Here is a 24,343-nt window from a genome sequence, read left to right as displayed (position 1 = left end):
AAAGACCTGAGCATGGCGCTTCATGCTAGTCACATGACTGCTACTATAAACGTGTTTACGTTTATCAGACTATTCGTTGATACAAATCTCGAATTTAAAATTGTATCAGTAGGGTTGCCCCATCCCAAAACTTTTCTTCCATTTTGCTCCCCTCCTGTTTGAAGATATGCCTTGTGTCGGGCGTGTCTTCAGTTCCACAGCCCTGACAGCTGACTGGTACCTTATCCAAGTAATTATTCTTCATATGTGAACAGATATTTCCCATGGAGTAAATCTCATCCCTTCCAGCAACAGCCCCATAGATAGTGATCAGGAGGAGCGATAACTGGCTGATTTTTCTTTCCTCAGCCTAGGGCCAGTGAGGCAGGTTGTAGATCCCCAGCAGTGCTGCCTTAGTTAATCACAGTTGGGGCAGCAGAGTGCTTCAATATATAACTTATATTTGAACCTTTCTGTATCCAAATTTACATTAATAGTTTCAGTGGATGCATTGCACGATGATAGAATTGAGTTTAAGGCAGCTGCTGCTGATACCTTATTGATTGTATTGTGTTTTCCTGTTTATAAAAAAAATCCGATCAATGTTACACCACCATAAATCTGTGGAAACTACAATTGTCAGCTGTGTCAAAATCAATTTTTTTGTAAATATAACTTTTCATACTTCACAAGCGTCGACTTCTCCAGTAAGATATCCTGCACAAAGCATTCGTGACGATAATATATTTCCTATAAAGTTATTGCATGTTGTTTGATTAATGATTCTTACTTCACCCTTTTGAAGGATCATAGGAAGCTGACCTGTGAAACAAGGAGAATTTTCTGTTAGTTTAGAACCGGTTATAAATTTTTCTTTTTAAATGTTAATTCCTGCCATTGATAGTCTACTATAAACAGCACACATTGTTTGTTTAAATCATAACTGTGCTTATTGCCCCTGGATTGCCTGAACAGGAGCAGGACAGATGCATATAATATTTAGGACCATTATCCACCTAATAGTCATATCAATTTCTTATTCCTCAGAGCTAAATTCATGCAAAAATGTAATGGAGAAGACTACCTCTCAATAAAATATAAAATCATAACAATTCTCTTGGATATATACAAAACTGCTACATTTAGATGTGTATTGGATTTAGTCATGAGGATTTTATTAAAAAATTATGGTTGCATATAACTTATGGTCACTAATCTTTGGTCCACCTACCCACTTGTGATTAGAGGCCTTCACATAAAAAGCTTCTGCCACATCCCCTATATCTATATATTTCATCGAAGCATTGTCCATAAAATGTGCACTTCCAGTCCAATAACGTTAGAATTTCCTGCCTTGCTTTTCTGGTAAAAATTACCAATCTAAATTGCTGTCATCTGTAATAATGCAGTGCAGGTCCTGCCACTAGATAGTTCTGTGCAGTGAGTTTTTTTATGAAGTCTTTCTGTCCAAACAACAATAGAAAATTGTATTTATATAGCACCTTTAGCATAATAAAACATCCCAAGGTGCTTCACAGGAGCAAAATTTGACACCAAGCCACATAAGATGATTTAGGGCAGATGGGTAAAAGCTTGGTCAAGGAGGTAGGCTTTAAGAAGTGTCAGCCATGGTTCAGTTGGTGGCAGCACTCTTGCCACTGAATCACAAGTTCCGCTCCAGGGTTTCAGCATAAAAATAAGGCTAACACTCCAGTGAGGGAGTGCTGCACTGTCATAGGTGCCATCTTTCAGATGAGTTATTAAATTGAGGCCCCATCTGCCTCCTTGGGTAAAAGATCCTCTGGCACTATTCTGAAGAAGAGCACATGAGTTATCCCCAATGTCCTAGCCAATTATTCCTCAATCAACAGCACAGAAACAGATTCTCTGGTCATTATCACATTGCTATTTGTGGGAGCTTGCTGTGCACAAATTGGCTGCCACATTTCCTACATTACAAAGGTGATCAACAGGACTTCATTGGCTGTAAAGTGCTTTGAGACGTCCGGTGCTTGTGAATAGAGCTATATAAATGCAAGTCTTTCTTTGTAAGGAGTGTCTTAAAGAAGGAAAGAGGAGTAGAGCAATGGAGATGTTTAGGAAGGGAATTCCAGAGCTTAGAACTGAGGCACCTTAAGGCACTGCCACCAATGATGGAACAATTAAATCAGGGATGCTCAAGAGGCCAGAATTAGATGCAAGCAGATATCTTGGAGCTAGAGGAAATTACAGAGATAGGGAGGGGTGAGGTCATGGAGGAATTCTTTTTGCAGCGGCGACAGGGAGAGCGAGGTGGCAGCTGGGTAAGTGAGTTTACAACTCATATAAACTTACCTTTTTGTTTTGGCGGTTTCTTTTTGCAGCGGCGACAGGGAGAGCGAGGTGGCAGCTGGGTAAGTAAGTCCTATATATTTGGGCAGCGGCTGAACCCGAGACACTACACCTGTAGTGTCTCCCACCCGCCCTCCTCCTCTAACCAAAAAAAAGGACTCGGTGGTGTGCAGATAAGGTAAGGCTTTTTCTATTTATTTTTTTTTTCGTGTGATTGGTGAAAACTTTTCGTTCCTTTTTCGTTTATCTAAGTTAAGACGAACTTAAGCTTAAGATTGAAAATGGCAGGAGATCTCAGACCCGTGTTATGCTCCTCTTGCTCAATGTTGGAGCTCAGGGACACAGCTGATGTCCCTGACTCCTTCACGTGCTGGAGGTGTGTCCAGCTGCAGCTCTTGTTAGACCGCGTGACGGCTCTGGAACTGCGGATGGACTCACTTTGGAGCATCCGCGATGCTGAGGAGGTCGTGGATAGCACGTTTAGCGAATTGGTTACACCGCAGATTAGGATTGCAGAGGGTGAAAGGGAATGGGTGACCAAAAGGCAGAGGAAGAGCAGGAAGGCAGCGCAGGTGTCCCCTGCAGTCATCTCCCTCCAAAACAGGTATACCGTTTTGGATACTGTTGAGGGAGATGGCTCACCAGGGGAAGGCAGCAGTAGCCAGGTTCATGGCACCGTGGCTGGCTCTGCTGTTTGGAAGGGCGGGAAAAAGAGTGGAAGGGCTATTGTCATCGGGGATTCGATTGTAAGGGGAGTAGATAGGCGGTTCTGTGGTCGAAAACGAGACTCCCGAATGGTATGTTGCCTCCCAGGTGCACGGGTCAGGGATGTCTCAGATCGGCTGCAGAACATTTTGAAGGGGGAGGGTGAACAGCCAGTTGTCGTTGTGCACATAGGCACCAATGATATAGGTAAAAAACGGGATGAGGTCCAACAAGCAGAATTTAGGGAGTTAGGAGCCAAGTTAAAAAGTAGGACCTCAGAGGTAGTAATCTCAGGATTGCTACCAGTGCCACGTGATAGTCAGAGTAGCAATGAAAGAATAGTCAGGATGAATGCGTGGCTTGAGAGATGGTGCAGGAGGGAGGGGTTCAGATTTTTGGGACATTGGGACCGGTTCTGGGGGAGGTGGGACTATTACAAATTGGACGGTCTACACCTGGGCCAGACTGGAACCAATGTCCTTGGGGGTGCTTTTGCTAACGCTGTTGGGGAGGGTTTAAACTAATGTGGCAGGGGGATGGGAACCAAGTGAGGAGGTCAGTGGACAGTAAGGAGGTAGTAACTAAAGCCTGTAAGGAACTAGATAATGAAGTCACTAAGGGAAAGAGTAGACAGGGAGCAGATGATGAACGCAAAGGGACTGGTGGTCTGAGGTGCATTTGTTTTAATGCAAGAAGTGTAGTAGGTAAGACAGATGAACGTAGGGCCTGGATTAGTACTGGGAGTATGATGTTATTGCTATTACTGAGACTTGGTTGAGGGAAGGGCATGATTGGCAACTAAATATCCCAGGATATCGATGCTTCTGGCGGGATAGAGAGGGAGGTAAAAGGGGTGGAGGAGTTGCAGTACTGGTCAAAGAGGATATCACAGCTGTGCTGAAGGAGGGCACTATGGAGGACTCGAGCAGTGAGGCAATATGGGCAGAACTCAGAAATAGGAAGGGTGCGGTAACAATGTTGGGGCTGTACTACAGGCCTCCCAACAGCGAGCGTGAGATAGAGGTACAAATATGTAAACAGATTATGGAAAGATGTAGGAGCAACAGGGTGGTGGTGATAGGAGATTTTAATTTTCCCAACATTGACTGGGATTCACTTAGTGTTAGAGGTCCAGATGGAGCAGAATTTGTAAGGAGCATCCAGGAGGGTTTTCTAGAGCAGTATGTAAATAGTCCAACTCGGGAAGGGGCCATACTGGACCTGGTGTTGGGGAATGAGCCCGGCCAGGTGGTTGAAGTTTCAGTAGGGGACTACTTTGGGAATAGTGATCACAATTCCGTAAGTTTTAGAATACTCATGGACAAAGACGAGAGTGGTCCCAAAGGAAGAGTGCTAAATTGGGGGAAGGCCAACTGTACCAAAATTCGGCAGGAGCTGGGGAATGTAGATTGGGAGCAGCTGTTTGAAGGTAAATCCACATGTGATATGTGGGAGGCTTTTAAAGAGAGGTTGATTAGCGTGCAGGAGAGACATGTTCCTGTGAAAATGAGGGATAGAAATGGCAAGATTAGGGAAGCATGGATGACAGGTGAAATTGTGAGACTAGCTAAGAGGAAAAAGGAAGCATACATAAGGTCCAGGAGGCTGAAGAAAGACGAAGCTTTGAAAGAATATCGGGAATGTAGGACCAATCTGAAACGAGGAATTAAGAGGGCTAAAAGGGGTCATGAAATATCTTTAGCAAACAGGGTTAAGGAAAATCCCAAAGCCTTTTATTCATATATAAGGAGCAAGAGGGTAACTAGAGAAAGGATTGGCCCACTCAAGGACAAAGGAGGAAAGTTATGCGTGGAGTCAGAGAAAATGGGTGAGATTCTAAATGAGTACTTTGCATCGGTATTCACCGAGGAGAGGGACATGACGGATGTTGAAGTTAGGGACAGATGTTTGATTACTCTAGGTCAAGTTGGCATAAGGAGGGAGGAAGTGTTGGGTATTCTAAAAGGCATTAAGGTGGACAAGTCCCCAGGTCCGGATGGGATCTATCCCAGGTTACTGAGGGAAGCGAGAGAGGAAATAGCTCGGGCCTTAACAGATATCTTTGCAGCATCCTTAAACACGGGTGAGGTCCCGGAGGACTGGAGAATTGCTAATGTTGTCCCCTTGTTTAAGAAGGGTAGCAGGGAAAATCCAGGTAATTATAGACCGGTGAGCCTGACGTCAGTGGTAGGGAAGCTGCTGGAGAAGATACTGAGGGATAGGATCTATTCCCATTTGGAAGAAAATGGGTTTATCAGTGATAGGCAACATGGTTTTGTGCAGGGAAGGTCATGTCTTACCAACTTAATAGAATTCTTTGAGGAAGTGACAAAGTTGATTGATGAGGGAAGGGCTGTAGATGTCATATACATGGACTTCAGTAAGGCGTTTGATAAGGTTCCCCATGGTAGGCTGATGGAGAAAGTGAAGTCGCATGGGGTCCAGGGTGTACTAGCTAGATGGATAAAGAACTGGCTGGGCAACAGGAGACAGAGAGTAGCAGTGGAAGGGAGTTTCTCAAAATGGAGACGTGTGACCAGTGGTGTTCCACAGGGATCCGTGCTGGGACCACTGTTGTTTGTGATATACATAAATGATTTGGAGGAAAGTATAGGTGGTCTGATTAGCAAGTTTGCAGAAGACACTAAGATTGGTGGAGTAGCAGATAGTGAAGGGGACTGTCAGAGAATACAGCAGAATATAAATAGATTGGAGAGTTGGGCAGAGAAATGGCAGATGGAGTTCAATCAGGGCAAATGCGAGGTAATGCATTTTGGAAGATCCAATTTAAGAGTGAACTATACAGTAAATGGAAAAGTCCTGGGGAAAATTGATGTACAGAGAGATTTGGGTGTTCAGGTCCATTGTTCACTGAAGCTGGCAACACAGGTCAATAGAGTGGTCAAGAAGGCATACGGCATGCTTTCCTTCATCGGACGGGGTATTGAGTACAAGAGTTGGCAGGTCATGTTACAGTTGTATAAGACTTTGGTTCGGCCACATTTGGAATACTGCGTGCAGTTCTGGTCGCCACATTACCAAAAGGATGTAGATGCTTTGGAGAGAGTGCAGAGGAGGTTCACCAGGATGTTGCCTGGTATGGAGGGCGCTAGCTATGAAGAGAGGTTGAGCAGATTAGGATTATTTTCATTAGAAAGACCGAGGTTGAGGGGGGACCTGATTGAGGTGTACAAAATCATGAGAGGTATAGACAGGGTGGATAGCAAGAAGCTTTTTCCCCAGAGTGGGGGATTCAATTCCTAGGGGTCACGAGTTCAAAGTGAGAGGGGAAAAGTTTAGGGGGGCTAGGCGTGGAAAGTTCTTTACGCAGAGGGTGGTGGGTGCCTGGAACGCGTTGCCAGCGGAGGTGGTAGACGCGGGCACGATAGCGTCTTTTAAGATGTATCTAGACAGATACATGAATGGGCAGGAAGCAAAGAGATACAGACCCTTAGAAAATAGGCGACATGTTTAGTTGGAGGATCTGGATCGGCGCAGGCTTGGAGGGCTGAAGGGCCTGTTCCTGTGCTGTAATTTTCTTTGTTCTTTGTTCTTTGAAAACAAGGCGGAGAATTTTAAAATCAAGGCATTACTTAACCGGGAGCCAACATAAGCTCGCAAGCACAGGGGTGATGGGTGAATGGAACTTGATGCAAATTAGAATACAGGCAGCAGAGTTGAGGATGACTGCAAGTTTACAGAGGGTAGAAAGTGGGAGGCCAGTCAGGAGTTCATTGGAATAGTCAAGTCTAGAAACAACAAACGCATGAATGAGGGTTTCAGCAACAGATTAGCTGAGGCAGCGGCAGAGATGTTATGGAGTTGGAAATAGGCGGTGTTAGTGATGGTGCAAATATGTGGTCCGAAGCTCATCTCGGGGTCAAATGTGACACTAAGGTGACACAAATGTGACACCAACAGTTCCCAACTCCATTGTAATCATGTGTATAAAAAAATTTATATCCATCAATAACTGGGCAATGTCGCAGACAATTTTCAATTTTATTAGTTCCAGTGAAAGTACAGATCTTGAGATTTTGTTTCTTGATCACATACCATAGAATACATTAAAAAGTGCATTTCCTAATATTCTGACACTGTTTTGGTTGGGGGAGTGGTGGTGGTGGTGGGGGGCCAGGGGTGGGGGTGGGGGCGGGGTGTGGGGAGAGTTGCAGGAGAGATTGGCCCAGATATTAACTTGGAGAAGCTTTGGGAGTGGGGTTGTCCGATATTGTGTGGAGAACCCTAGAGAAAGTTCAGTGCATCTGTCAGTGGCTTTTTAACATGTCATTTAGCTTATCAGCATTTTATTTCCAGTTTGCCATCCAACACATGGCAGTGGGTATGATGAGGACCCACATAATGTGATCTCAATTCCAGTATTTAAAGGGCCAATCCAAAGATGGGATTTGGAGGAGTATGGAATTGATAAGAAGAGAAAAACCGTGACAATGGATGCCAGACAGTCAAACGCTGCACCATGGTTCAATGGCGAATCACTTGATGTACTAATGGGGTCAGTGAGGAACTGGAAAAAGATACTCTTCCTCAGCAGTGAAGGAAGAATCCTGCTGTTGACACCAAGAAGCCAAAGAGCCATGGCTGGAGATGGCCCAGGAAATCAGCAACAGGCACGTAGTGCCAGGCTTATGGATTCAATGCAAGAAGCATTTTAAGGGCCTTATCAGGTCAGAACAGGTGAGTACAGTTATACATTCATCTACACCCTGCCATATGCATCACCCCCACCACCTCTTCCGTCATTCAACCTTGTCAAGCCTACTCCATCACATTACCCCTCACACCCGTTTAGTTAGCATGTGCACCCATCCTTCTCTTTCTATGCACTTCCTTCACATCCCCATCTATCCATCCATCACTGCCACTCACCTTCATTCTTCTGCATTTCCTTGCCTCTCTCTCTGATAGGCACCTCACCAAATGCACTGCATTGATTATGCTAATGTACTTTCGCATAGGGCTACTCTTTCTCTTGTTTTAGAAAAACAGAGCACTGAACACAAGGGAGAAGGAGAGAACCGGAGGTGTTACTCCACAGATTTCCCAGCTCTCAAATGTAGAAGAGGAGGCACTGGAGATCAGTGGCATTTCAGGTTCCCTGGCTGTTGGAGATGGGGAGATGGGGACCTCCCCACCTACCTAAAAACAATTATATGTCAATGACCGCATGTCATACAGTGCTCAGTCATGTTGTTTTGCCTTCAATAGCGAGTAAAACATGATCATCTTCATAATGCTAAGCCGCAAAATTCTTACCTTCCCAGTGCTAATTCACACCTTTTATCTCCGAAAGGGACTTCAAGCGTGCAGCAGAACTTGATAGAGAACGCAGATGTGGATTCCTCAAAGGAGCTGATTCCTCTGAGGATGTACTGTCACAGGACTCAAGCTTAGCATGCACCCCCTCAGGTACTCGCACTTTGTTGAGACCAATTAAACAGGTAGTTGTTTTTTCACCTGGTGACTCACATACGAACATACGAATTAGGAGCTGGAGTAGGCCACGCGGCCCTTCTAGCCTGCTCCGCCATTCAGTACGTTCATGGCTGAATTAATTACTCCACATTTCCACTTACTTCCGATAACCTTTCAACCCCTTGCTTATCAAGAATCTATCTAACTCTGCCTTAAAAATATTCAAAGACTCTGCTTCCTCTGCCTTTTGAGGAAGCGAATTCCAAAGACTCATGACCCTCTGAGAGAAAAAAATTTCTCCTCAGCTCTGTCTTAAATGGGTGACCCCTTATTTTTAAACAGTAACCCCTAGTTCTAGATTCTCCCACAAGGGGAAACATCCTTTCCACATCCACCCTGTCAAGACCCCTCAGGATCTTATATGTTTCAATCAAGTCGCCTCTTACTCTTCTAAACTCCAGTGGATACAAGCCTAGCCCGTCCGATCTTTCCTTGTAAGACAGCCCGCCATTCCAGGTATTAGTCTAGTAAACCCTCTCTGTACTGCCTCATCTCACAGGTGACCAGTAGCAGTGGTGGCAGGGATAACAGTGAATAGTCCGCAGAGTCCGCAGAGAGTGCAGCCCTCTCCAAGCTCTGCTCAGCTGGAGACAGATGCTGTACCCCAATGAAAAGGAGAGTCAGTGAGCAGCAGCAGAGAATGTACAATGCACGGACAGGCATTCCAAGCACTGTGACCATGACTGTAGAGAGAATGGAGAAGCTGCCTTAAGCACGAGTGGGTTGATGTTGCAACGCATTAAGATGATGTGTTCTTCCATGGATAAAGTGGCCAGCTCTGTGGAACATCAAACACTACAATCAAGTGAGTTCGTGCACACCTTGACCATGGCTGTGCACACTCAATTGCCCTAGTGTTTTCACCTTGCTTTCACCAGCGAGTTTCATGAAGCCTGGGAAAGCCGTGGATCTGCCATTAAATTTGAAAGATCTAATTAAGCGATTAGCATATGTTACTAGGCAACCCCCTTCCCAAGGCAGTTGCACCCAAGCAGCCTAACGAGCTCGAGATAAATGCGGAAGTTGGCGAGTTGAAGCCAGCTTCTTGATGCGCTAATATCTTTGCAGGTTTAAACTCCCTGCCATCCATCCCCTAACCCCCATCCACATCCAGACCCCTGTGCTTCTCCAGTTTAGAACTCCCCCTACTTCCTCTACAATGAGAGGACAAGTTTTTTGACCATAAAATATGTGAAATGAGAAATCTAATAACTTAGAATTATAGAAACATAGAATGATTATAGCATAGAAGGAGGCCATTCTCCCCATCATGCTTGTGCTGGCTCTCTGTGAGAGGAACTTGACAATCCCGTTTCCTTGCCTTTTCCCCGTAGCCCTGTAAGTTTTTTCTCTTCAGTTAAATATCCAACTCCCTTTTGAAAGCCACAATTGAATTTGCTTCCACCGCCCTCTCAAGCAGTGCATTCCAGATCCTAACCACTTGCTGTGTGAAAACAGTTTTTCATCATGTTGCCTCAGGTTCTTTTGCCAATCACAACTGGTTGTCCTCTGGTTCTCAACCCTTCTGCCAATGAGAACTGTTTCTCCCTATCTACTCTATCCAGACCCCTCATGATTTTGAACATGTCATGATTCTGACTTCACACTTCCCTACACTAAATTTCATGCGCCATGTGTCCACCCATTCCACCAGCTCGTCTATGTCCTCTTGAAGTCTATCACTTTCCTCACAGTTCACAATACTTACAAGTTTAGTATCAGCTTCAAATTTTGAAATTGTGCCCTGTACTCAAGTCTAGATCATTAATATAGATCAAGAAAAGCAGTGGCCCTAATGCCAATTCCTGGGGAACCCCACAATATGACATCCTCCAGCCTGAAAAACAACCATTTATCACTACTCTCTGTTTCCTGTCATGCAGCCAACTTTGTATCCATGCTGCAACTGACTGTTTTATTCCAGGCACTTCAACTTTGCTGACAAGCCTGTTATGTGGCACTTTATCAAATGCCTTTTAGAAGTCCATGTACACCACATCAACTGCATTATCCTCATCAACCCTCTCTGTTACCTCATCAAAAAACTCAATCAAATTAGTTAAACCAGATTTTCCCTTTAACAAATCCATGCTCGCTTTCCTTAATTGATCCACATTTGTCCAAGTGACTAGTAATTTTGTCCCAGATAATTGTTTTGAAAAGTTTTCCCACCATCGAGGTTAAACTGACTTGCCTGTAGTCGCTTGGCTATTATCTGAAATTGCAGAAATAAATTCCCTAAACTTTAGGTTTTATTCCAGGAATATTCAGGGTAGCAGGGTCATTTGAGACCTCAGGGGTGGTCATCCATGCCCTTTTGCGAGTCGCCTAGACCCAGGTAAGGGTCCCATGCTCAAGGTTATGAGCCATGGCCAATGGCAGAATCAGTGAATTTTTGGTGGTGATGCAGAAGAGCTAGAACAAAGAAAAAAGAAGAACAGTACAGGAACAGGCCTTTCGGCCCTCCAAGCCTGCGCCTTGATGCCTGCCTAAACTAAAACCTTCTGCACTTCCGGGGACCATATCCCTCTATTCCCATCCCAACCTCGAGGAACAATGGCTACTTACAGGTGGAGGATCATTTGGGAAGATGACTTATGTTTACTATAAAGCACACATGAGGAAGGGAATGGGAAACCACCCCATGTACGTTTTCCTTAGTCATGTTGCTAGTTTCTCATGTAAGTTAAAAAATGGGAGGCTCTTATGATCAAATGAACAGGAATGCACCGGATCATGCGGTGTGAAGAAATAAACAGAGGATCTGCCCTTGGGCATATCACCACTACAGGACTATAACTGAAAGTATTTGTGTGTGTCTGTGTGGCATGTTGAATATGTTCCTAATGTGTTTTCTCTAATAGCGCTAAATAATTGACTAAAACAGCTTATCCCCCAATCCATTTTTAGTTATAAATGTAACTGGGAACTCAAAATATTTTAATACAAATACATATTTATATCCAATGACAATAAATAGTTAGAAATAGCTTTACTTATAACTAACTTACCATCTTCCTGCAGTAAGCCCCAACCAGTAATATAGCATTTTCGATTTGCAGGAAACACATGTAATGCCGATGGAAGACATACTGGTTGGATGTAATTATTGTATACTACAGGTTCTGAAAGTTCAAGCAAGGCTATATCATAATCCATTGTGATATTATTGAATTGCTCATGAATTATCATCCGTTTGATTAGTCGCATTTCAACAGCAGTTTCTGAAATGGCTTGGGAATGCGCTCCAATGTATACTTTCCATAATTGTCGATCAGAGTACCTGGCATAAAAAAAGCAAAAGCTATTCAAATTGTGAACATTAAAATAAGTTCTTGGAGGCAGTACTGAAAAATATGAATAAATATTTTGCACTTTTATAAACAAATATTTCATATGTTCTATAATAGTATTATGATTTTATGGAACAAAATATAAATATGATAGATAAACATGGCTTTCATAACCCTGTCTCTAATCCTTAACTGGCACATTGAGATGATAATAGAGTTTTAATATATAAATTTAAACTTTTTAAAAAATATATTGAAAATTGAATTAATGCGAGATTAAAAAATTGAAAGGAAATTCCTTGGTTACCTATACTACTATGAACAGCTATCAAGGCACACTTGCCTTCCTGTTGGTTCACTTTAATTATAAAAACACCAACTTGCATTTATACTGCACCTTTAATGTAGGAAAACATGTGAAGGTGCATGCATCACAGAAGTAAATGGCAGGGGAAAATTACTGATGCTAATCTAAGCAAGTAGATATTAGAAGGGTAACTAAATGTTTGGTAAAGAGGTAGGTTTTAAAGAGTGTTTAAAAGAAGAAACGGAGCTGGAGAGGCAGAGGGGTTTAGGAAGGTAATTCCATAATGTGTGGCTTAGATGACTGCATCTACCAATCGTGTGCCTCAGTGAGGGAGGGATTCACAAGAAGTTGATTGTGTGTGTGTGGTTTTTTTTGCCATGGGGAATCATGAAGAAGAAGAAGGGGCCAAAGGTGAATCAACTGGAGAGGCTCCCAAGGTGTTTGTATGGATGGGAAGTGAAGCCTTTGAAGGAGATACTTAGTTAAGAGTGGAAGCAAGTATAGGCAATCTTACTGAGCCTGACAATGGAAGAGAGGAATAAAACAAAAATGTGTGAAATACTCAGCAGGTCTGGTTGCATCTGTGGAGATAGAAACAGAGTTAAGATTTCAGGTTGATGACCTTTCATCAGAACCAGAAAAAGTTTGAGATATAACAGGTTTTAAACAAGTACAGAGGCAGGGAAAGGTAAGGATGGTGGATAAGAACAAAAGGGACAGTCTGTGATAGGGTGGAAGGTGCATTAAATGACAACAGGAATGATGGTTTAAGACAAAAGGAAATGGTAATGGAACAAGTAAAGGAACAACAGATAGGTCTAGAGGAGTTGTAAATGGGAAACAGCAGAATTATCACCAACAGTTGCCATCCAAAACAAAAAGAGGGCAGAAGTTATGACCCGAAATTACTGAACACACTGTTGAGTCCGGAAGGCTGTAAAGTGCAAACAGGCTTGTTTATTGACACTACTCGAGGAGTCACCTGACCTCTACTCCATTTTTCTCTGTGGTACAAATGTGCCCATTTTCTTGTGGTTCAGTTCAACATTTGACTTTTATTTCATAATTCCTCCAGTTCATTTTTTATTTTCATCACAGTTCCTTCTGTGCATAACACTTGCCCTCTTTATTGACACAATGACAAATCTTGACACTTGCTCTAGGCTATCTTGAAGCATGCTGCCAGATTCTTCAAGTCATTGGAAATTTTGCTCGAGAAGCTTAACATCCACTTCCATGTGGATGGAGAGAATGAGCCAAGTATTCAGGTGATAGTCCTTGTCCCCAGCCAGCCACTAGCCCGATGGTCTGAGTGGAAGAGAGCAGTTATTGACAACTGGGGTAGGATGGTCAGCATGACTACAGCCAGGATTTCAGGCACACATATGCAGAATTCAATAGCTATGGTCACAAACAAGCTGCACATTTAAGGAATAGAATTAAGGGTTTTATACAGGACAGGGCAGGGTCACATGGGTGTAATAGATAACCCTGCACCTGAGGAAATCCAGCAATTCTTGTGAAGCCCACTACTGTCTTCTCCTGCTTAGTAACCTCCATTGGAAAGGTGATCAATTCCTAGTGCCCAACAAACAGTGTATCTGTGACCTCCCTGACTGTAATGTGCACAGCAAACTGAAAGATGTGATACCCATGCATCAAGGTTCAGGCCACAGTGACTTTCATGGCCACAGGCAGTACTGTGGATACCCTGATGCTGGCCTGCAATTCTTGGTTGAGCGGCTGGCAGAGCTCAATCACTGCCTCCCTGGAGAAGCTGAGTTGCCTGATGCACTGCTCCTCTGTAAAGTTGACAGCTGTATAGGTAGGAGATCCAGTTCCAGTCCACCCTCATGGTGTAAGATCTATTTCTCCAACCCCTCCTTCACCCTCTTCTAGCAACCTTTGCAGTCCTCTGCTACCTTCCTTGCCACTGCCCACACTCCTCATGTCGCAGCTCCAAAGGCAGCCCGAACAGAATACCCAAATTGAAACAATGTTGGGGAAGTAATCGTTTGGCATAGTGTAGGACCTCCCAAAAATCACTCACTGGGTTCAGCTTAGTGAAACAGTAGCCAAAAATACTGTCAAAAATCAGCAAAACATTCTCCAATAACCCTTCAAGTCCAGACAGAGATTTACCTTAATGGAGGAGAGTATCCCTCTAAATTGCCCTTCTGCAGTATACTTCCCACCTAGGTTAGGACCCTATGAATTAGCTGCTTCTACACATGAATTTAGCAAACAGGTCTTTATTCAAGTGCATGAACCTTACTTTAATATATAAGTCAATGTTGTGCTTCTTACAGGCCTAAAATAAATTTCAGGCTGAATTTAGCATCCGATTTATGCCTGCAAAGCAGCAATGTGGAATTTAAACCTTGGATCCCCCAAACTGAAGGTTCGGTGACTACTCTCCAAGAAGAAAATAACCCAATACAAAGTTTCACCATGCTACAATAACATTAAGAAAGCAAGGAAATGACAGTGCCTTCCTTTGTTTACTTAGCATTTCGGCACAATGAAGCTGAGCAATTAGCAGCAACTGAAATTCTAAAAGTAAGTTCAAGGAAATAGTATTACAGATTTTAGTATCTTCCCAGAATATACCAATGCTGTTATGCCACCATCTGTCAGTGTGCAAGTAAGGCAGGAAGAATATACATTACTTATTTGATAACAGTAACTTCAGAGTGAATATAACATCGTTATGCTGCTGCTACTATGAAGGTGGTGTGTTTTTATTCATTCACAGAATGTGGGTGTTGCTATTATTGCTCAACCCGAATTGCCCTTGAGAAGGTGGTGTGAGCCACCTTCTTGAACTGCTGCTGTCCTTGTGATGAAGGTACTCCCACAGTGCTGTTGGTAGGGAGCTCTTGGATTTTTGTTAGAGATAAGGGTACAGGGGAAGGGGAGAGTGGTTTAAGCAGGCAGCTGCTAAAGGGGAAAAGGAACCTTGGGTTATCAACGCAACACACTGTACCTCAAATCACAAGCACAACACAACCTATGTTGCCAATGAAGTGTTTTCACAAGGGGATTATTTTCATGCAGGTCCTCCTAACTCTGAATGTTTGCTAATCTGGAATGATAAAAGTTGCTATTGTTCCTAAATTCTTGACTCCAACTGAGGAAGTTGGGGAGGGGTTCTTTTGAGAATTCAGCTATTTTTTTCTTTTGCTAAATAGAGTTGCCTGAGAAATACCTTTCAATATTGCCTCATTTTAATTGGGAACAGCAGGATCTCTTTAGATTTTAAATTCAGTAGTCTCTATTGCCATCACTTGTCAATAAAAAGTAGTAGGGGAAAATTTCACCTTAGGTAAGGTGATGAAAGGGAGATTATTCTGCTCTATCCTCTAATCAGTGGTTCAAAGTTTTTCCACAAACCTCTGCGATATTACTCTACATATAAAAGTGTACTCGTTGAAGATTCCTGAATTTAGAGTTATTACAACCTAAAGAGTATTTTTGAGTGAACAGCAATAACTAAACTTAAATAAACAGATAATTCACCTTATTAAGAGATATTAATAAAGTGGAATGATGGGCTGGTAAGATGGGCGAAGCAGTGGCAAATGGAATTTAACCCTGAGAAGTGTGAGGTGATGCATTTTGGGAGGACTAACAAGGCAAGGGAATATATAATGGATGGTAGGACCCTAGGAAGTACAGAGGGTCAGAGGGACCTTGGTGTTCTTGTCCATAGATCACTGAAGGCAGAAACATAAGTAGATAAGGTGGTAAGGAAGGCATATGGGATACTTGCCTTTATTAGCCGAGGCATAGAATATAAGAGCAGGGAGGTTATGAAGGAGCTGTATAAAATGCTAGTTAGGCCACAACTGGAATACTGTGTACAGTTCTGGTCACCACACTATAGGAAGGATGTGATTGCACTGGAGAGGATGCAGAGGAGATTCACCAGGATGTTGCTTGGGCTGGAGCATTTCAGCTATGAAGAGAGACTGAAAAGGCTTGGGTTGTTTTCTTTAGAGCAGAGAAGGCTGAGGGGGGACATGATTGAAGTATACAAAATTATGAGGGGCAGAGATAGGGTAGATAGGAAGAAACTTTTTACCTTAGCAGAGGGGTCAATAACCAGAAGGCATACATTTAAGGTAAGGGGCAAGAGGTTTAGAGGGGATTTTGAGGAAAATGTTTTTCACCCAGAGGGTGGTTGGAATCTGGAACACACTGCCTGAAGGGATGGTAGAGGCAGGAACCCTCACAACATTTAAGAAGTATTTAGATGAGCACTTGAAATGCCATAGCATACAAGGCTACGGGCCAAGAGCTGGAAAATGGGATTAAAATGGATAGGCTTGATGGCCAGCATGGACACGGTGGGCCAAAGGGCCTGTTTCTGTCCTGTATAACTCTATGACTCTATGCCAAACTAATTGTTTTGTCTTATTCTTTGCCCCTAATGTAAAGGCCATTGTTTGTATTCTTTAACTTGCTTTATTTATTGACCACTAGGTGGTGGTTGTCATCCATTAAAAGAAAAACAGCAGAAAGGAGGATTCTTTTGGAGTGGCAATGCAGTAGGCTTATTGCTATATCAATTAGCCACTGCTAGCATCAGCTTTGGCAGGTAAAGGCCTGTATTATAATATTCAGATTTCTCAGCAACAGTGTTCTTGTGGTGGGGCTGGGCGGAGGGAGTGCTGGAGAGCACAGAAAATGTTGGAATTATACAGCAAGTAAATAGCCATCTAAAACAGAATGATGTCTTAACATATTAGGTGCAACTATTCTAAAGACCTGTCCAGATCTGATGAAGGATTGCAGCCAAAAAATACTTTCCATTTTGATGCCTGCTGTGCATTTTTGATTTTATTGAGATTTTCATCATTCATTTTAATTTCAGCAGTTTTCAGGAGAATGCCTTAATTAAGAAATATTGGTAGTACATAGCAGTAGGAGAACAGGAATGAAGTTGGGACAAGGTGTAAAGGAGGAGGAGTGGCAACATTGTTAAAGGAGGGATTACGTGCACAGAAGGCTGATTGTTACAACCTCAGTGAAAAATATAAGATACAAACCCCATATCAATTTCAAGAATTACACGACAAGATTTCACGTTTTAAAACTTCTATTATAACTAACCTAAAAGAAATCCCCAGTTAACTGAATAGCACTTTGTAAGTAGTTGATACCCCAAATTACAAAGAAAGATATTTTCTTTACTTATTAAAATATTTGAAAACCTCACACCCCACTTATACATTCCACAGTCCTTTTTGATGGTAAAATCCAAATCCAAACTCCTCCCAGTTGCAATGGGTTGGATCTCCCAGACTATTTCAAAAATTCAATGTCCTCTTCACTTACTTCTCTGAGCACCTCTGACCTGGACATTCATGAATAAGGCATTTCCTGGTGCTCCTGCTGGTCTTCTACTTCTCTGCAAGCTTTGACTTTCAAAACAGGTTCAAGTCTTCGCATCCTTTTACTGTAACAGGCTTCCGAAAGCAGGTGTCTCCTCTTTCTCTCTGGAGGCCACAACCGCTGGCTTCTTCTCTTACAGCCTGCTGTGAAGCTGCAACTGATGAGTTCCCTTCTTCCAGCCTGCCTTGAAGCTACATCTGTTGGTTTCTTCTCCTACAGTCTGTTTGACTTCAGAAAGTCTGTCAAATTTATCTGGACTCAGAAGTCAATAGCTTATTGTATTGTTCGAAACATGCAGAGTCCAAATGTCTGGTTTCACAAAGCCACTTGGGCCTTTCCAAGCTAACAGCTGCCTGGTACATTTGCATCTTCTGAATTACTACCTGCTTGTTTTATAACCTGAAAGTCTGTTAGCCCTGCAGTCTCTGTTTTTCAGAAGAAAGTCTTTGATCTGTATTCTCTGATGCCCTGATAACATTTTGCAGATTGGAGGTTAGATCACCTGACCTTCTAGACTCCATCTTGAGCTTTTAAAAATCACAATTTTTAAAACCTAATCACGTTACAAGGTCTAACGTCCATAACACTGATGTACATAAAAGAAGTGAAGAAAAAGTCAATACGGTAGAGATTTTTTTTAAAAAGGGATTGTTATATATTATATCTCCGTTATAAAGACGTCTGCAAACGCGACATGAAATCGTGTGACATTGATCACAAGTCGTGGGAGTCAGTTGCCAGCATTCGCCAGAGCTGGCGGGCAGCCATAAAGACAGGGCTAAATTGTGGCGAGTCGAGGAGACTTAGTAGTTGGCAGGAAAAAAGACAGAGGCGCAAGGGGACAGCCAACTGTGCAACAGCCCCAACAAACAAATTTCTCTGCAGCACCTGTGGAAGAGCCTGTCACTCCAGAATTGGCCTTTATAGCCACTCCAGGCGCTGCTTCACAAACCACTGACCACCTCCAGGCGCGTATCCATTGTCTCTCGAGATAAGGAGGCCCAAAAGAATATATTAGTGGAGTTATACTGTAAATGGAAAAGTAAATCTGATAAGGTGCTGGAATGAGCAAAAAATGGCAAAATAAATTCAGTGCCAGCGTGTGGTACATTTTTTAAAAAGCAGTAATTAAGCTTTGAATGGAGGAAGACTGGTTGATGTGCAACAGCAGAAGGAATTGGGAGTTCAGGTTCACGATATTAAAAGCTACTCTTCAAGTGAATAAGGCCATCAAAAAAGCTCATAGAATGCTGTGTTTTCTGGCAAGAGAGGTACAGAATATAAAAGTTCAGATTTATGGTGAAGCTATACGAAGGCAGTAAGGTCATAATTGCAGTTTAGGGCTGCACACTATAGGAAAGATGTTTCTTTCTTTTTCTTTCTTTTGGGCCTCCTTATCTCGAGAGACAATGGATACGCGCCTGGAGGTGGTCAGTGATTATGGAGTGACCTCTCCATACTGTGGAGATTCACTAGGATGCTGATTGGGATGAGAAAATACAAATAAAGAGAAAGACTTGAGAAATTAGGGCTGTTTTCATTCAGATATTATGGGGTAAATTGACAGAGGCCTTTAAAATTATGAAGAAGTGGAATAGAATTGTTAAAAGTGGACTGTTTTCCCTGATTGTCCCATTGTTATCAGGCTCTCATTCATAAGACTAAATGTAAAAGATTTAGAACAGAAAATAGGAGATCAGACTGGGAAAATGGAATTAAGACTACTGTTCATGTGGAGGATAAACACATAGAATGATTGGGCTGAATGAAATTATAACACAGAAACGAGTCAATGTAATTCTATGTAGCATTTAGAACCTTTTTTAGTCCCATTCCTGTAGGTAGGAGTCATTAACATGACCCCTTCATTAATATTCCATGACTGCCATATCCAGCTTAGTCAGAAAATGTGTACCATTGGGGTTGTTCTTCAGTCCAACTCTGCTTCTCCTCTATATAGTACCTGTGCAGAAACTGCTTTCTTCCACCTCGGTAATATTGCTTGCTTTTTTACTCCTCCCTTTATCTCCTTTCCTTTTGCTTTGAAACTCTAGTCTATGCCTTCATCACATTAAAGCTTTATTTCTCCAATGCCTGTCTGGCCTCCACATGCTTCAACTCATCCAAAAGGCCACCCATGGTTCACATCCTCACCCACAGTAAATTCCACACTCCTATTATTCCCATGCTCTCCAAGCTTCACAGGTTTAAAATGCACCTGCATGATTTTCAAAATTATGTTCCCAAATCAGTCCATGGTCTTCACTGCCACTTACTTTAGTGGTCACTCCCTATCTTAGATCGCTCCTCCAACACTGGTTGTCTTCTACAAAGTGGTCTCTTTGTTCCATCAATGATGGCCAATTATTGAACCAATATAGTTCTAACCTCTGAAATTCTCTACTCATTTCTCTCCATCTTCACCTCACTCTCTAGTTTCAAAACACTCATTCAAAATTCTTCTTTCTAACCATTCTGTTAGTTCTGCATGCTAGCTACTTAATTTCTCAGTTTATAGTATATTCTGTACCAAGTAACATCTATTTCAGTTCACAATTATGTTAAAAATGAATACTTTTTGCGTTGCATTTCCAACTGAATTGAATTTTTTTCACCCTTTTCAAAGAAAGCAAGCACATTTCTATATATTTTAAGATTTTCATTCAGTAGAACAGAAGATAACTTACTGGGGAGAAGTTAGTAAGTTACTGAAACATCTACGCAAGTGGAGTTTCTGGATGTGGAGTGAAGATTCAGTCCCGGTGGATCATAGCCCAGGAACCAAAGTCCAGAAAGGTTCAGCACAAGTTGACAGAGCCAATGCTTATTTTTTTACAGGTTTACTACTGGAATTTAGCAGCTACCCCACACAATACTGGCAGGTGTGTTGCTGCTATCTGTTAGGGCACTGGCTGATCAGAAAAGAGATTTCAGGTAAAGTGTGCAAAACAATCAGCCCAGTACTTGGATGCAATTTAAAAGGACAGATAGGCTTGTCTAAACAGTGGAGTAGGGGTGAATTTTCATTGTGTTTATAATTTGTAAAAACCTTTCTCAAACTCCCCTATATATAAGCTAGATAGACTGTTTCTTAGCAGTAACTTCAATAGAAAGCACTGTGGCTGCTATGTGCATGGAAGCAGCCAACTCTTGACTTTCTCTCTGGTTTCACCACATTCCCTTAAAGAGTGAGTTGTTCACGAATGTGGACTCTTCTAATTCTGTGAGAAGTAACTCATTGTTGGAGATGCCAAAGGATCAGCTATACCACTTTTTTTATATAAATATGCATTTTATCAACTTATTCTTCATTATTTCCCCAGTCTACAGTTCTGTTAAAACAGGGTTGTACAACCTTTTCGGGAGGAGGGCCGCATTACGATTTTTGCTCGGCCCAGGTGGCTTGTGAGCAAATTTCGAAAGATAAAGGCATTTAAAATTTATATTACTAATAAAAACATGTGCAATTTTGTGAAGAAGCTTTAAATGAGAAGACTAATTTATTGACTTACTTTCTCGTCACTATATTGAAAACTGATCTAGTGACAAACCTGGCATTGTTTTTGCTTGCATAGTTAATCTCTGCCTGCACACTTGATGTAGCGATGCAGAGTATTCTGGATAGATATCCATTTGTCAGGAGTGACCTTGATCTCCTTCTCTCTGTTTCTGTCTCTCTCTCTCCCTGTGTTCCCCCCTCTCTGTGTTGTTCCCCTCTCTCTGTGTTGTTCTCCCCCTCTCTGTGTCGTCCTCGCTCTCTGTTCCCCCTCTCTGTCCCCCCCTCTCTTTGTTTCCCCTCTATCTCTCTCTGTTTCCCTCCTCTCCCTCTCTGTCCCCCTTTCTCTTTTTTCCCATCTCTTTTTTCCCCTCTCTCTCTATGTTCCCCCTTTCTCTCTCTGTTCCCCCCTCTCTCTCTCTGTTTCCCTTCTCTCTCTGTCCCCCTCTCTCTTTGTTTCCCCCCTTTCTCTCTCTGTTCCCCTCTCTCTCAGTTTCCTCCCACCCCTCGCTCTCTCTGACAGTTGCACTGAGTGGGAGCACTCAGCACAACAGCTTTGTTGTTGGTCAGTTTGGTTAAAAACATTGCGCCGGCAGTTTCACAGCTGCTGAAGCAGGAACGCGCTTCTCAACATCAGACAGATTCGGGGTTTTTCTGCGGGCTTTTAAAAAATGTCGGAAAACCCCAAATCTGTCAAAGTTGGGAAGCGCATTCCTGCTTCAGCAACTGTGAAACAGACAGCGCGATGTTTTTAAAAAGGCCGGTCTGCAAGAAGAAAACAAAGCAAAATTTCCCATCTCCAGTCACAGACCCCTGGGGAGGATGAGGAACAGCCCCAGGTACAGTTTACACCTGCGGGCCAGATGGAAACCTTTGGCGGGTTAGATCCTGGCCTGTGGGGCATACGTTGGACAACCCTGTGTTAAACAGTCTGACCAAAGGGTTTGCTCACCTGGTGCTGTTTTCTATTCAGTGCATGCATTCATATTTACCGCAGTCGCTGGTTATTGGGTGGCGGTAAATAGAACTAGCATTTTACACCTAGGATCAGCCAGGGCATCCCAGAGCACTTTACAGACAATTAAGTACTTTTGAAGTGTGGTCAACATTGTATGTAAGAAATAAAATCTAACTGTACATAAATACCAATATGGTTTATCTTGATCGATTTCTATTCTAATAACTCTTCTGAATGTGGCCTGTGCCAAGTGCCAGGATATCGGATCGGGCCCACCATATAAAATGTGCTTGACACTCCTTTTCTTAATGATGCTGAACAGTGGTGGCCACGTTTTAAACACTTGCAAAAGACCAAGTGGGACTCCCCAGAATTCTTAAACCAATGAAAATAGCTGTATGCTAAATCTTGTTGGCTGCAGGTGAACCCATCTCAGCACTAAATATCCTTTGCTATTTCGCAAGAATATGGCTTATGTGACTAAGGTGTGAAAGATTATCTTGCCAAGACCATGGAGTTGTTATTATTTGCTGCATGTTAAATTAATTATAAGGGGCACGGTAAAGCTTCTGCAGCTCCCCAAACTTTGGCAGGACTACAATTTTTGATGCATGCTATTATGGGAAGCTGCAGATGTGAGTCTCTGCCCTCTTTCCTTCCATTTTCCAATAACACCTCATTCCCTTTACTTGATGGTACAGGATAAACTTAGAAGCAGGGACATTGCGGGGGAGGGGGGAGAAATTTTATGCTGGCAGCTGGATTCTTGAAGTTGGGTGAAACTGACGCCAGGATCCCCGCATTGCCTCTTTTCTGGAGGGCTGGCTGTATTTAGTGCCAATCAGGCACTTAAATGGACATCAGTGGGCCTTCCATAGGATTTAGGACCCCGCTGCGAAGTCCCACCCTTTTAGAGCTGCCAATCAGTTGGAGGCCGGCAGCTGCAGCGACACCGCACAGGTGGTGGCTACTGCCGGAGATGACCATCCTGGAGCCCAGGATCGTCGCTGGAGCCAGGCCTCAGGTCAGTCAGGACAGGAGGGGTCTTGTGGGGTAGGAGTCGTAGGTGAGGGGGCAGTCATCAGCAAGGGGAGGGGGCGACCAATGCACCACGCCCCACTCCCCCTTCCTGATGCCGGCTCCCTCGTTCAGGCACTGTGAATGTGGAAACCCCACCCCCCCCCCCCCCCCCAAAAAAACCCAGAGCCATGAAGCAGCCCGTACGGTTTTTCCTACCATGTTCCTCATGCGGAGACAGGGCTGCCCGCTGCATGGGTTAATTACGACAGGAAGAGGCCCTTAATTGGGGGTTAATTGCCCAGTTACGCGCCTCAATTAGTGGCGGGGCGGTAAGGCCCTTCACAGGCCTTCCTACCCTGGACTAAATTTCAGCAGAGGTGGGACAATGGTGGGGTCTCCTCTGCCACCCATCCCACCCGATCTTATGCTCTCCTGCCTCCTAACCTGCTGCAGGGGAGAGCATAAAATTCCACCCATGGAGCCTGGCTGAATAAAATGAATTAATAAGGCATGATCAGAAACATATTGATGACTTTGAAAAGAAAAATGTCTTTCACGAGTATAAGCCCACTTAAAATAAAATTGACAAAATAGTGCCTTTAATTCAGAGATGACAATTTTATATTTGAACAAGTTACTAATTTTATAGTTTTAAACAACCCAAACAGAATTTGCCAAGCTGTGGTGTAGATCTTATCTTTTTCTGGCGGTATCTATATTGTCACTTACTTGTAGGGATACACATCGTGGAAACAATGTGAGGCAGATAGAAGCCACCAAGTATTTATCAGCGTTGCACCACAGGTATGCCCTAAGGAATCAAAGTGGAGGCTGACTTGCCAGGGCCACTCACCAAGCTCCGCATCATTACCATTGATGATTCGACTTCTAAGGAAGGGTTGGTTTCCACAGTCTGTGTAAAAAGAGAAGCTCTTTGTTGTATGAAGTTACATTAACGGTTCAAAACTTTAAACTTGATCAGATAGCAACATTTTTGTGATTGTTTCATACAAATATTTGTTTTCCTGCAGATAGTTTGAATTGCATACAGTTTGTCTAAACTGATGAGGTAATTATTTTTAAAAGCTGATCATTTCCATCTGATAAACAGTTATAATAACTTTTTTATAACTGCAAATGCAGGGCTGTATTATGTATTTCCAAGAATTAAGATCTGTATCAATATTATTGAAAAGTAGCTTGGAATAATTTTACACGTGGCATCATTAGAAACAGGTGACAATTTATAGTGAGGAATGGTACTGTATAAAAGAATTACTCTTTATATTGTCTAAAGTCAAGGCAAGGTAAATTGTGCATCTATTACACAACTTAAAGGGCACCACCAAGGCAATAATCTG

General features: G+C 42.8%; 1 protein-coding gene across 1 annotated transcript in view; it reads right to left on the bottom strand.

Moving 5' to 3' along the window:
• The window catches only part of LOC137374572 (suppressor of tumorigenicity 14 protein-like), a 189,135-nt gene that overhangs the window by 14,496 nt on the left and 150,296 nt on the right, over positions 1–24,343 (bottom strand). Inside the window, exons 16-18 of the mRNA XM_068040870.1 lie at positions 23,712–23,895; positions 11,523–11,794; positions 665–801 (exon numbers count right to left, since the gene is read on the bottom strand). Coding sequence (XP_067896971.1) covers positions 665–801; positions 11,523–11,794; positions 23,712–23,895 — 593 coding nt within the window. The remainder of the gene's footprint in view (positions 1–664; positions 802–11,522; positions 11,795–23,711; positions 23,896–24,343) is intronic.

This window comes from Heterodontus francisci, chromosome 10 (genome assembly GCF_036365525.1).
Source record: "Heterodontus francisci isolate sHetFra1 chromosome 10, sHetFra1.hap1, whole genome shotgun sequence".
Taxonomy (NCBI): Eukaryota; Metazoa; Chordata; class Chondrichthyes; order Heterodontiformes; family Heterodontidae; genus Heterodontus; species Heterodontus francisci.
This window is presented reverse-complemented; position numbering and strand designations above follow the sequence as displayed.